This window comes from Adiantum capillus-veneris, chromosome 2, assembly GCF_014529385.1.
Source record: "Adiantum capillus-veneris isolate H3 chromosome 2, ASM1452938v2, whole genome shotgun sequence".
Classification (NCBI taxonomy): Eukaryota; Viridiplantae; Streptophyta; class Polypodiopsida; order Polypodiales; family Pteridaceae; genus Adiantum; species Adiantum capillus-veneris.
The window spans coordinates 149,313,327-149,327,674 of record NC_140932.1 but is presented as its reverse complement, the minus strand read 5'-3'; the positions used below and the strand labels follow the sequence as shown (position 1 = coordinate 149,327,674).

The window sequence follows — 14,348 nt, the reverse complement described above, 5'->3', positions numbered from 1 at the left end:
ATATCTTTAAGTACCATTGTGATATAAAAAAACTCAAAACCTCATAGTACAGTCCTTCAACTACCAAAGAATTTTAAGGTTTCTGGAAGCATGTCTATGCTTATGCAAAATGCAACTTTATAAAAAGCACCATTTTATTTAATTTTGAGCTTGTACATAACACGTAAATCTTAAATTTTTTTCCAGAGTTTCCTTTGTATGGAGACCTCTTCATATTTAAAAACTGTTCACTCTTTCCCACATGGGATTTCCATCACATAAACTCTCATTTCAAAAAAACCATCCGCCCCAACGTGGGATTTAACGATTTTGTTATCTCATAAAATTCAACACATTCTCAATAGTGTCAAATTAATCTAACTAAATAACTCCAAGTGGTGGTGCAACATGTGTATCACACTACATAGGAAAACTCCAATCAATGTCATCTCCACATCATGTGGCCATCATGTACAAAAAAACACAAATGAAACATCCAAATGAAAAGTAAAGAGAGAGTAGCATACCAAATAAGCTTAAGGACCCTCTAAACCAAACTACAAGTGTTAGTATGTCATACATCTCATACTACAAAAACACCAAAATTCCATGTCAATGTCATATGACTGCCATGTACATAAAACACATAAATCGAAACATCAAGATGTATTGTTAGAATAGAGTTTCCTAAACCAATATCCACAATCAACATTTCATAGGTCCACATGCAATGTCGGACAAACATATTTCATAGAGCACATCATCTAACTCTAAACACATGCAATGCCTCATATCTTTGACACAAGCTCGTCCCAAACCACCACACCCTGCAAACAAGTCCAAAACATAGTCATGGGGCTCAGTAAATGTTGCCAGCAATCACTTGACCAGATAAAAAAGTCAATTAGAAACCTAATGCAAACACACATATATTACAACATTGACTAGTATTATACATTAGACTAGTCTTACTAAAATAACAAAGAAGACCTCTTTGCCTCGCCTCTAAGAATAACAAACTCATTCTCCATGGGGAAGACTAAATCATCTATCACGTAGCTACAATCTTTTGGAAACAATCTCTCGGCAATTTTCTCCCCTGCCTCTCAATCATAGCATGGCATAGGATGCCCAGCACGATACCAAAGACACATGGTAAGATCAAGTACCTGCATAAATAAATAACTCAAAGAATGAATGTCTTTGCTACAATGTTTTCAGTTGTGAAATAAAATTATGAAACTAAGTTTGTTATCTCATCGCCTCTCAAGTAAGTGGATGTTGATATGCCTTCTTATTACACATGAGGGTCCATGTACGTAAGAGCACAATTCCTACCCTAGATGCATCTGCAATAAAATCTTCAATATGTTCTGCCATGAACACGGTGACTAAAAACCCCTCATCGGCCAAAAACTCACATGCAACATCCATACACCCTATCACTAGACCACTAGAAAATGTGTTTCACTTGGGAACACTCATGCCCTCTACAAAAGTGATAGATGGCATGTAAGCATACAACCATAGTAAGTTGTAGGTACTAGTCCAAAGAGTAGTTACTTACCCAATGGGATTGGTTATAGACCATCCCCACAAGTAAACTTGTAGGAAAATGTGCAAAGATAAGTCTAGCAACTTCACGGCACGGCACACCATCTTTGCTATATAGATTTGTATTATGTGCTACAAAAAATTTATTGATGGTACAAGAAAACCAAACATGAATCATGTTCAAAATCATAGAACTATGCTAAATAGCATGAAAATAAGTAACCATTATCCAAATCTACCTATCAAGGGCACACTTATCAATTTGTGAGATATTCACAACAAAATGTCTACGATAGTTTGGTAATGGAACCCTACAAACACAGATTTGCAAACAATTTTCTTCAACTTACAAATAGACCATGTGATCGGCCTTCTCTCCCAAGCCTCGCACCCAAGTAAAGACTCCGCACCAAACGAAGCAGTGTGAACCAATGAGGATATAGTGGACACATTAGAAGAGGGTGCCATACGAGGTATAGTGGCCACCAAAGAGGACATGCCGAGCTCCATAGATGGCACAATGGGAGGCATAGAAGAGGAAGTGGGTATCCTTGATGTACTTGGAGGCTCCATTTTCCCTTTACCCTTCTTGAGTGCATTGCTTGCTCGTGGAGTACCTTGAGAGCCACTTCGAATAGTGTTTTGAGTAACTCCATGAGAACTGGGAGGGAGTGACCCTTCTTGTGTCTCCTCTGTTGTAACTGCGGCTAGCTATGGTGGGTGGAGCCGGAGGATAGCCATGGTGTGGTGCTGAGCAACAGATGCGAGAAAGAGAGAGAGAGCAGAGATTAGGCCTGAAAAACACACGTTATTGTTTATTGAAGTATAGCCTTACATATAAAGGCAAAAAGCCATACACCACTTGACTTACAACTAAAGTTGATATGCATGCTATAGAGCCTGTACTCACGAGCTAGACACCGGACATTTGGATATTCCCATAATTGGGCTTGCATACCCAACAACCCCCCCCTCAAGCACGAACAGGACAAGCAACTCATGATACCTCGAGTTTTTGGTGTACTCGTCAACCGTGAGTTTTAGGTTCTCTCACAACCAAGGATTTCTAGTGTATCCATAACCTGGTGCTATGATAGGAAACCCCCCTTGAACAGATAGGGTGTAGGCCAAATATGTAGCTACCAAAAATGGAGTTTTTGGTTCACTACCAAACCTTGGGTTTAAGGTGTACCCAGTAATCTCATGAGAAGCGGTAAAAAATAGGCTGAGAATTGACAAAAATTGGGACTTGAGAACAAAATCTGATAAATTTGGGAGGTCATACCACTCATATGTGGCAGTGTCTATAACCCGTACAAAATTTGGCATGACAATGAAATAGCATGACAATAACTGACAACAGACAAAACCACAATAGACCTATGACAACAAAACATGTCTTTTGGCTAGAACAATTAAACTGAAGAATGCTTGCTTCCCTTGAAGTGTATCCAGCTAGATTAGGATTCGTCGATCTTGTTGAATTTCGATGCCATACTTGAAACTTCACAAAGTGTAATAACGGGTATCGTTGTTCCTTTGGAGAATCTTGTTAAACTTATCAATTTTCCGTACAAAATCCAAGTAACAATTCTCATTGAAGCTTAGATTTTTGGAGTCACCCTCATGCTTTTCTTCGGCATCAATAACCAAAACTTTTGTATGATGCTCATATGTGACTTTTCAAAGAAGCCGGTAACCGTTGCCACGTGTCACTGTTGTCGATGATCCTAAAATTGTATTTAGTCTTTGAAAGATGTATGCAGTACTATGGTTTCGAAGCAGACTCTTCTTGATTCAAGATAAATGTGCACAAGACCAGTATAGCTACGCCCGACCAAATCCTTGAAAGCATGTCACTGTTGGCCGTTTTGAAAAGCTTTGTATAAGTTCTTGGTTGTTAGCAAGATCTCCAAAAGCTACAGTTTGATATGCAGTAGCTTGCCTACCAAAATCTGCACCTTGCTTATCTAGTTATGCTTATGAACACTGAGCACGGAATCGAAGGGGACCCGAGTGTGTGAATACCCGGTTTCTTAGGGGCTCAAGACTAAATTGGGTAATCACTTTATTATAGTGTGAAAAGAAAACCTCTGTACAACATGTTAAAAACATTTGTGCAGACATATACAGACAATGTTGCTTGGGAGGGTTGTCGACAATGGCCCTGTCGCCGTTTGTTAGCCCTCTGTGGTGCCGCCTTGTGGAGCCAGTTGAACACTACAGCCCCCGCCGGCTATTCAAAAGCCTTCTGCTCACTTTGCTCCTCTAAAGCTCTAGGGCGTCTTCAATTCAGCCACCCTTTGAGGTTTCTTTACCACACAACGAGCTGCTGTAGCTTTTCCTTCAAGCTCCTTGGCTCTATCAAGCAGGACCTCAATAAACCTCTAGAACGTGCTATCGAATCCTCAGCGTTGCTCATGCTGCAGTTTGATAACATTCAGCTCTCCTTTGCAAGCGAATATTCTCGTATTGCTGTGTCGAGCCAAGCTCCACTGAAGAGCCAAGCTCCTCCTTGCTTCGCGGACCACCTGGGCTCTGATACCAGTTGTTGTAATTGCGGCTAGCTATGGTGGGTGGAGCCGGAGGATAGCCATGGTGTGGTGCTGAGCAACAGATGCGAGAAAGAGAGAGAGAGCAGAGATTAGGCCTGAAAAACACATGTTATTTTTTATTGAAGTATAGCCTTACATATAAAGGCAAAAAGCCATGCACTACTTGACTTACAACTAAAGTTGATCTGCATACTATAGAGCCTGTACCCACGAGCTAGACACCGGACATTTGGATATTCCCATAATTGGGCTTGCATACCCAACATCCTCTAAGTACTCATCACTCTCATTTTGAAACCCTTCACTCAACAACCATATAGCACAATATCACATACATTAGCACTAGAGTAATATATACATTCTCAAGGGAACAAGAGCCACAAGTGTTAAGGTAATTACTCTCCCGTAACTCTATCTCTTGCTTTGGAATAACTCCAACTGGATAATCCAACCACCAAGGACAAACATTGAGCTCCCATGTTGTCACATTCCTTTCAAGCAAAGAGGGAGAGTACATTGTATTCTCATCACGCACATTAATCCATTCTCTAGTGAAAAATGGGGCTACATCCAATTCCTATGTTTCAACGCATTGCATAATCCAACTACACAATTTTTAGAGCATCCACTTTAAAAAAATTTTAGATTCTTCTTTGTATAGAGAAAACTTTTTCAAAATAAACCATACACCCTATCCTAGGCTCCCACAAGGGATTTAAGGATTTTTTGTAAAACCAAAATGATTTTTCATCATACTCAAAATGATCCACTATCACAAAACCATGGCAAACAAATTAAATACTCTTTTGTTTTTGCAAAGAGTGCAAGGGAAAGATGCAAACTTGTAAATAACTCTCTTAGCCGACAACACAAGTTTCGACATCTTCTCACTAGTGTCGGAAGACTTCACCGCATCCATTAGATAAATAAAATCCTACATACATAATAACAATAGAAAAACACACTCAAATTGATCTTGTGTGAAAGAAAACATGTCTATATTCTATTAAAAACAATGGTCAAACATCTACCTACAAAATATGATTCTTCAAGCTCATCTTGTAGAATAGGTCAAAAGAATTCGAAAGTTGTGGACCTTCTACTTGAATCCTTTCAATCATAAGTGTAGCATCCCCATGCAAGTGAGCCCAATAAGTTTTCTTTTTTATGTAACTTCTCAAAAGTTTGTAGTCACTAAAATGAAGATATTGTGGATCTTTAGACTTAGTGAGACTCATGAGGTGCAAAATTATCTTCCTTCTACAATAATAAGAACATCATAACAATTAATCATATAGAATAATGAAATAGCATAGATATAATTATCTAACAAGAAACAAATAACTTGATTACCTCTCGGGAGTGATTTTTGAGCTTGTTAAACAATAGAGCTTATCTCTAGTGATCTTTAGCATGCCAAGTTCATCCATTTAATGCTAAATAGCAACTTGAAGAACTCATCACCATTAAGAGGATTGGCAATTGATAGGTACTTGTATCCCCTATCTTTCAACTTTTCCTTGTCTACCTTTATGGCCTTCTTCTTCTTCTCAACATCATTTAGTCCAAGTGCATCAAGATTTTCTCTTTTTTTGGACATAAATGCGGTGAACTTACCCTAACACACAACACTTTATTGAAACCACAAAAAAGTTTTGCATTAATCTAAAAACATATAGTGTAGGTATCACCTTCCACATAAGTTGAGATATCAATCCACATCGAGTGTTGTTGTATCTTGATGCAACACCATGGTAATACCTTGCCTCCATAGTCATCTCCACCCTAGCCCATTCTCTCATATCGGGTATCAATTTCTGAAGAATTGACTCTTTATTTTTCATACCAAACTTTTGAAACATATAAACTTCATGAGTGATGTTTGGCATGACATGTACCCTAAAAATGTTGTTAAAAAAAACAGAAAATAGAGAGATGAACACAAGCATCGTTTGTAAAAACATGAGTTAGTATGCAGTTAGCAAACTTACACATTGGAGGTGTCAAATGCAAGAATCAATTCCGCTTCTTTGGCTCTGGATAACTTAAGGAATTGGCAAACGAAGACTAACATGGTATTGAGCATTGTCTGAGTACTCTAACACAAGAAAAAAATAATCATCATTTGTAAAAACAAAACTTTATAATAAAAGAGAGAAAAAGGTGAAAGATTTCACTATCTTTGATTCTCTTCCACCAAGTTTTAAGCCTATGATTGCCATCTCATACCAAAAAAAAAAAATCCTTTGAGCTCCTGTCACTCTTTCCTAAGTGCTCTCTCAAACTCAGCAATTCTTTCCCGCCAAACTAGTCCCCGCTCTTCCAAATCCGTTGCGATTACGGAAATGGTACCTTGTAATGGAATTTGCCTATTCAATTTGAGAATAGCGGAATTTAATGAGAGTACTTTCAAGAAATGATTTTGTGAGCATAGCGGGTAGACATAATTGAAGATAGCAACATAATCATAGCAATTAGTTAACTTGGCATAGACAATACTTTTGCAAGAGAGAGAGTTTAGAGAACATGACAACAATTGAGGACCGGATTTATGTGGAGCCGGTCCCCCCTCCAATAGGCATTTGTATTATGATTTCTCCCATAAAGAGAGACTTGTTACAATACAGTCTTTGTGTTCCTTGTGACCTAGGTGATGCCATGAAGATGGAAGGCTTCATGCACCACAAACATAACATAACTTGAAGAAAGCTTTAACTATCCCAAGCCTCAGTCCCAAGACCTCAAACACCTTTGAAGGTGGAGAGAGCTAGCAGGGAATGAGGGTAGGGAAGAGGAAGAAGAAACATTTCGTAGGAGAAAGAATTAGTTCCTCACTTATCATACTCTTGTTGCTAGCATACATAATAGCATAGTAATGAAGAAGAAGGAGATGGCAAGCTTAAGCATTGAAGCATGGCTCTTGGTTGGATTTGCACTCCATAGCCAAGAGTGTTGGTGTAGGCTCTCAACCTCTACTTGCTTGGAGAGGGAGCTCTTGCACTTTGCATAGCACACAATGAGAGTGATTGTGAGTGTGTGTGGGTGAGTATACCCCTCCAGCAAGGCCCTAGCTAGCTTGGGTCGACCCCCCCTTGTAGCTCATGCTTGAAGCTCATTGGACCCCTCCAGGCCTAGCCAATCACAAGCAGGAGCCATTACAAGCAACATGGGTAGCCTTGGGACAAGTGTCCCTCTTTCCCCTTTGAGAGAGAGGACTTGATAAATGAAAAATCAATTAGATAATTCAAGTAATTTATCATTGGACCCCTTTGAAGCTTAGCCAATAGGCTTCAAGCAACACATGAAGGTAACATGGGTAGGGGCCTGACATGTGTCCTTGCTGCCTCTTCAAGTTGGGGCTTCCCTTGTGTGTGTGTGAGTGGGTGTTCTCTCTCTAGCTCCTAGGAAAAGGGCTCGCCCCCCCTCTTGTAGGAATGATTTTGACTTTAGGTGATCAAGCACCTTACTCATCAAGCATGACAAAGCACTTGAACTAGGGGGTGTTCCCACAAGCATCTCAGGCAAGCTTCTCAAGGCACCTCAAGTACCTTAATCATGCAGCAAGTCAAGCACCTCAAGCATGGAGCCAGTCAAGCACCTCAAGCATCTTAATCAAGAACCTCAAGCATGACAAACACCTCAAGCACGACAAGCACCTCAAGCAGGACAAGCACCTCGAGCTTGGGCCGGGTTCCCACCTCAAGCTCAGCCCTAGCTTACTTAAGGTCAAAGGACTTTTTACATACATTTATTGGAGGTCTTCAATGAAGCTAACCCTAAGGTCTTATGCTCCATTGGTTAGCCTTGCTCTTTGATAGACCATCTCCCTTTTGGGCCCCTTTACCATTGGCCCCGTGTTGAGATAGATCTATAAGCACACACCTATATCTTAACACTTGTTCCCGTTTATTCTCCCATAGTAAGTGATCAATTTAATATGAGAAAATCATTTGGGTTAGTTAGATATTAGATTTTATGACATTACCTCTCTCTTGAAACCCAACCGACATAAGAAAATGTCCCATAGTTTCTAAATATCCAATAGAATCAAATGAGTAAACGAACCATTCTACATCATCTCTAGCAAACCTAACAGCTTCATGCACCATGAGTCGAGAAAGTGGAACAAGAGAAGGCAATGTCCTCTTCTTGACATAAACTGACTTAGAACGTCTTTCATCAAGCCAAACAAAATTTGCTTGCCTAAGTGTTTGTAATGCTTATTCTTCTCATCCCCTTTCTGATCACTATCTTCTTCATTGTTATGAGGATCTTCAATGTGCACATTGGTCTTTGCATAGAGAAAACAAATGACATGCACAATCCAAAAACATATGCAATTATGATTAGATAGTCACATGTATATGATTTATAAAAAAATTTCCAAAGTCTCCTTTGTACGGAGACCACTTTTTCCAAAAAAAATTGTACATCCTATATAGGGCTCTCACATGAGATTTAAGGACTTTTTTTCCAACATAAAAATAACCAATACTCAATATGTTCACTGACATTTAACAATGGCAATGAATTTTTTAAAAATGGCCCACCCTATCTTAGGTTCCCACATGGAATTTAAGGATTTTCAGTATGGCTATTTATCAACTAAATTTCTCAATCAAAAAAAATATCCATCACATTATCTATCATTGCACAATTTATATGAACATACATATGAAACATAAAATTTACCATTGCATAACTTATAATTTATCTGTGATCTCTACGTCATCTTCGATGTTATTGGAGTCTTCATCAAATTGAACCTCATCATCAATAAAAACACATCTTTTGAAAATCCGATTATTTTTTTTTCGTTGGAGTGTCCAAATGTTGGACTCGTGGTGGTGCCTCATGATTGATAGTTCTATTTGGAATACAGCCAAACCTTAGCTTCATGCTCACTTGACGGTTGCTTAAAAGAGAGACTGAATGTTTTCTTTTCTTGCTATCTCTCTCAAGTCCCATTATCTACAAAACACATATGAACATTATTTATCATCTTGAATATTATTTGATGAATAATTCATGTATTATGACTTTACGACATTATGTTTTAATACACTACTATACTTAGATTAATTGATATATGTAATCTATATTACATCTATAATTTTGATATGTTAGTTTACATGGTAAATCTATATCTTACCTATTGAATATAGTATATTAAAGAACCACTACGTAATATATCTACTATATATCATGTATTCTATATAGTAGTTATATATATGCTATGTAGTATTTAAACTATAATGTATAATATATACAATACTATATGCATAGTAGATGCATACTTTAAAGTGTATTATATATACTATGTTGTAGTTATACTATATTATATATATACTAGTGATACTATCTACTATAGATACTATATCATGTAGTAGTTATATATGTACTATAATGTATAGTATATATACTACTATATATATAGTAGATACATATTCTAAAGTATATTATATATAGTATGTTCTACTTATACTATATAATATATATACTACGTAGTAATATATACTATAGAAATTATATCATATATTACTATGTAGTACTATATATTATAGATACTATACACAGTAGCTATATTATAGATATTATTTATATACTATATTTATATACGAATGATACTATATACTTTATTTAATATGTATACCCTATATTATACCATACAATATAGATATGTTATAGATACATTATATGGTAGTATTTGTGCATTTGTAATAAAAAGTAATTATACATTAGTGATCATAAGCATTTTTCTTATCAATAATCATGGATTTCCCATCATTTTGCATAAAAATGGCGGACCTGCAAGTGTTGATTGCCGCTCGCAATTGATTCTCAAAAGATTACGTTGATTGCCGCTTGCAATTCCGCCCTTTTGCATAAAAATGGCGGACTTGCGAGCGGCAAGAAACACAAGAAGCAAACTCAAGATGAGAAGAAAGCGCAGGAGAAGAGTTAGCATACCTTTTTTTTTCCTTCGTTCCAAAAAGATGCACCATTCTTTTTTTCTTCCTTATATGATCAAACCCTAAATCTTTGTTTTCATATTATGTCCACCCATAAAAACTCAAATAATAACACATCTATTAATCATACATTATATAGGTTATATAATATGTTATACATTATGTCTGTTTATATAATTTGAAGTATATGATATATAGCTAATTTATAATGTAATATACATTCTATACGTAATATATTATGTACTATATATAGTGAATATATAACATAGTATATACTACATACTACATTGTATATATAGTTAATATATAGTATAGTATAGACTACATACTATTATATAGACTACTATAGCTATATATAGTTATATATGCTACATAGCAATATTATACATTCTATATATATTGTAATATAACATAGTATAGATTACATATTACATATTTTATCTTATATAGTATATACTACATATTACATTGTATATATAGGTAATAAATAGTATAATATAACATAGTATACATAGTATAGACTACATATTATTATATATACTAAAGTATTGTTATATATATAGTTATATATACTACATTAGTTATATATACACATACTTTATAACACTATGCTATGCTATACTATATATTAATTATATATACAATTCAATATGTAGTATATATACTATATAAGATATTTTATTATATAGTATATACTATAGTTGTATAGATTATATGTAGTATTGTTTTATATATATATATATATATATATATATATATAAAATAGTACATAATATATTCTATAATAGAGTATAGATTATATGACATTTATGATATCTCTATAGTATATAATATGATATATAATATAGTATTTAGTATAGTGTATGTATATATCTATATTATCCTGTTATAATTGTATATTAGGTACTATACAATATATATAGAATTCTTGTATAGTATACGATATGTGGTATAATTTGTATATATTAATATACCCTATCTATATAACACTATAGTATATTTGATTTTAGTGTAGTATTGTATGTATTTTTAATTAAAGTAAAATATAAAAATACAATATAAATATATTAAATACATATCTTTTGAGGAATTATGAAAGATTTTAAGTGTTAATGATAATGACCGTGCATATTTTTAAAAAATGAATGTTTGAAACTCGTTCAGTAAAGTTTTCGATGAATACATTAACTCTTGAAAGCTGTACTCTTTTGCACGTTCTCTATGACTTACTCACAGTTCTCGCCCGGGGGATTCACTCTATTTACGAAACAAGACACCACCTACAAACGGACAACTTTGAAAAACCCCTATATACGACTCATGTTAGGAAACATGACCCTCCTTTGGAAGAGGATACGGCAATGAATGAAGAAAAATATTATATTCTTATCTTACAAATAAAATTTAAGTTTCACATGATTTAACTAAGTCAAACTACTTAAAGATTGTGTAGCATAGTGACTAGCAAAGTACTAAGGAACCACTTCTGTTGATAACTAGATTCCAAAAGGTTCACTTACACTTATAGGGAGACGTCACTTGCCTACAACCATATAGAAAAAAAACCCTATCTACAAATCCTTTAGGACTAACCCAAGCCCCTATCTACAAATTCCAAAACAATTAAATAACCCGTTTCTATGATGTTTATATAGTCAACTTCACCCCTTCATAATATATTTACGAGTAAAAAAAGATGAGAATTCTCATTTTAAAAAATTTACTAGAGTGTTCATATACATCGACACTAATGTCAAAACGCTATCAAAAAGTACTTACTTACAAAAAGTACTTACTTACAATTTATGGGATGAAGAGATTTTCAATACTCTAAGCTAGATTGCGGTATTTGAGAATCACAATAGTGAGCCCACATTGTCGCTAGGAAAGTGAAGTGTGTTGGTTTAAGTTATGGTTGAAAATATGAGGGAAGCAAGTCCATATGTGAGCAAAAGAGGAGCCCTCAAACTTGCAATGAGTATAATGTGCAACGCCCCTAGGTTGCATCGAAGGGAGGAGTTGAACCAAATGGCTGTGATAGAGAGAGAGAGAGAGAGAGAGAGAGAGAGAGAGAGCATCATGATATCCAAACCTAAGTATAAAATATCCAATAACTTTTTCCTATATATATATATATATATAGAGAGAGAGAGAGAGAGAGAGAGAGAGAGAGAGAGCATCATGATATCCAAACCTAAGTATAAAATATGCAATAACTTTTTCCTGTCTTTGAAGATTGCATAAGGCTACACTATCACATATAATAAAATGATTTAGCTTTCAAAACACTAAGTAATTTCTTTTGTAGATCATGCCCAACAATCCCTCCAATACGTATCCTAATCCCTCCATACTTCAAATTGAGAATGAAATTTTTTTCATATTTCAACCTTAAAGAAGTAACTGCTTCAAAAAAAAGACCCATGATGCTTTGGGAATAATATCTCAAAGGTGAAGCCATTTTATCTGATCAATGCAAGATCTCTCAATAATAAGCCAATATACCCAAGACAAGTCTGAGACAATAAAATCACACGATGAGCTTGCTCACAATGTTCAAATCAAAAAAATTGATTGTCCCTCCACGAACGCAAAGCAATATAAACTTCAAAAATCATCAAGCCCTCTTTGGAGACCATCACACTCACAATAGATGAATCACCAAATGCATGTGCACAAAATGGTCATGAGTTAATTAGAAATCCACTAAATGGATGAACTAGACCCATTCAAAAAAGAAAAAAGAGAAAGTAAAAATTATCATGGTGACATATTCCCACCTCAAACAAGGCAAGAGAGAATGCCTCACAGCAATAGCAGGGTAGAGACACAAAGTGAAAAAGGCCTTGCTTTTCTACAAGCAGCAAGGCTTGGGCAGAGACACAAGGTAAAACATTTAGATTAGGTAATGCTTTTCCCTGGTCTACAAAGCATCAAAGACCTACAAAAAGGAGCTTGAGCACTAGGCTAAGTTGAAAGAAGAGAAACTCAGAACCAGATGAGGCTTAACAAAAGCATGAGATTAAAACATTGGAGAAACAAAATCTTTCCCTCAACTTAATGAGATTAAGAATTTGCAAACTTCCCAAGCATTTGAAGAATCAACGAGCTACAAAAAGGAGCTTGAGCATGATGCTAAGTTGAAACAAGTTGTAGGCACCAACATGACATTCAAAATACAAAGCCCTTTGTCTTCCCTTCGCTTGACTAGAGTAATAATCTACAAACTTCCATTAATTTTAGGAAGGCATTGAGCATGAGACTAAATTAAAAGAAGAGGAAAAAAACAGAGCCAACGACAACACATGAAGCACAACATGAAACATTGGAAATGTATGTGTGCCTTACAAGTTGCATAGAGTATGGGCCCCTCAGCAAAACACAAAGCATGATTTGCTCTGTAGGAAAAGTTCAGATTCAAAAGAAGCATGCACATGAAGGTAAGTTAAAAACAGACAAATAGAACCAAGTTTGGTGCACCTCAACTAGTATTAAGCAAATCTACGGGTTCTGGCTTACCTGGAAGCAAAAGCAACCCTATAACTTGCACTACATGCTCCATTACTGCTCTTTGAAAACGCTAGCAGAGAACTCCATAGATACTTGGCATGGACTCCTGAGAACACAATTTTGCAACTCTGTGTGGAGGTGACAAGATCTTATTGTTGTGTAGAATATTTAGTTCAAAAACATGCATTCATGTGTGTGTGTGTGTGTGTGTGTGTGTGTGTGTGTGTGTGTGAGAGAGAGAGAGAGAGAGAGGGAGAGAGTGGTATCGCGAGTGGTGAGACTTGCCTGCAAGATCACTCTCACCTGCTCCTGTGCGCGAGGTCGCCTGCAGCTGTGCCTGCATGTGGTGGCCCTCAGCCCTATGCTGGGTTGCCCTCAGCCTCTGTGACTTTGGATCCAAAACTTGTGTGCTAGACTCTGCCCTTTCTGGGTGCTCTACTACTGGTGTTGGCCCATGTTTCCATGTCCCCTTTTATTTTCGAGACAATTACCCAAATACCCCTCTAATTTTTGGAAATTTCCAAAATACCACTCAAATTTCAAAAATACCCAAAATACCCCCAATATTTTGTCACAAATTCCCAAAATGCCCTTCAAATTTTCCAAAATTCCCAAAATACCCTTGGTTGTGAGATTAAATATCTATAAACACAAAAACATCTTTAGATTTTCATAAGAAGACTTGGTCGATAGGGTTCTTCAAAAACGATCTTTTTTTGGGAGGAAAGGTATTCAAGAGCCAAGAGATGCTTATGGCTACACAAATTGTTAGATTCTG

The 14,348-nt window shown here is 36.0% G+C and overlaps 1 protein-coding gene across 14 annotated transcripts; it reads right to left on the bottom strand.

Annotated features, from left to right (window-relative positions):
• Window positions 1-513: 513 nt before the first annotated feature.
• Window positions 514-14,006, bottom strand: LOC147463839 (uncharacterized). Of its 14 annotated transcripts, none has more exons than XM_086491516.1 (7): window positions 13,874-14,006; window positions 13,580-13,676; window positions 13,409-13,458; window positions 6,080-6,186; window positions 5,780-5,873; window positions 4,931-5,022; window positions 514-806 (listed from the first exon to the last, which is right to left on the bottom strand). In XM_086491516.1, the coding sequence occupies exons 2-7, from the start codon at window positions 13,620-13,622 to the stop codon at window positions 740-742; spliced, it is 453 nt and encodes a 150-aa protein (XP_086347642.1). In that variant the 5' UTR covers window positions 13,623-13,676; window positions 13,874-14,006; the 3' UTR covers window positions 514-739. The 14 variants fall into 14 exon arrangements, with proteins under 14 accessions (XP_086347642.1, XP_086347689.1, XP_086347625.1 ...); XM_086491499.1 differs by lacking the exon at window positions 514-806 and adding an exon at window positions 817-1,148; XM_086491503.1 differs by lacking the exon at window positions 514-806 and adding an exon at window positions 817-1,148 and having other exon boundaries at window positions 13,856-13,998.
• Between the last annotated feature and the right edge of the window lie 342 nt (window positions 14,007-14,348).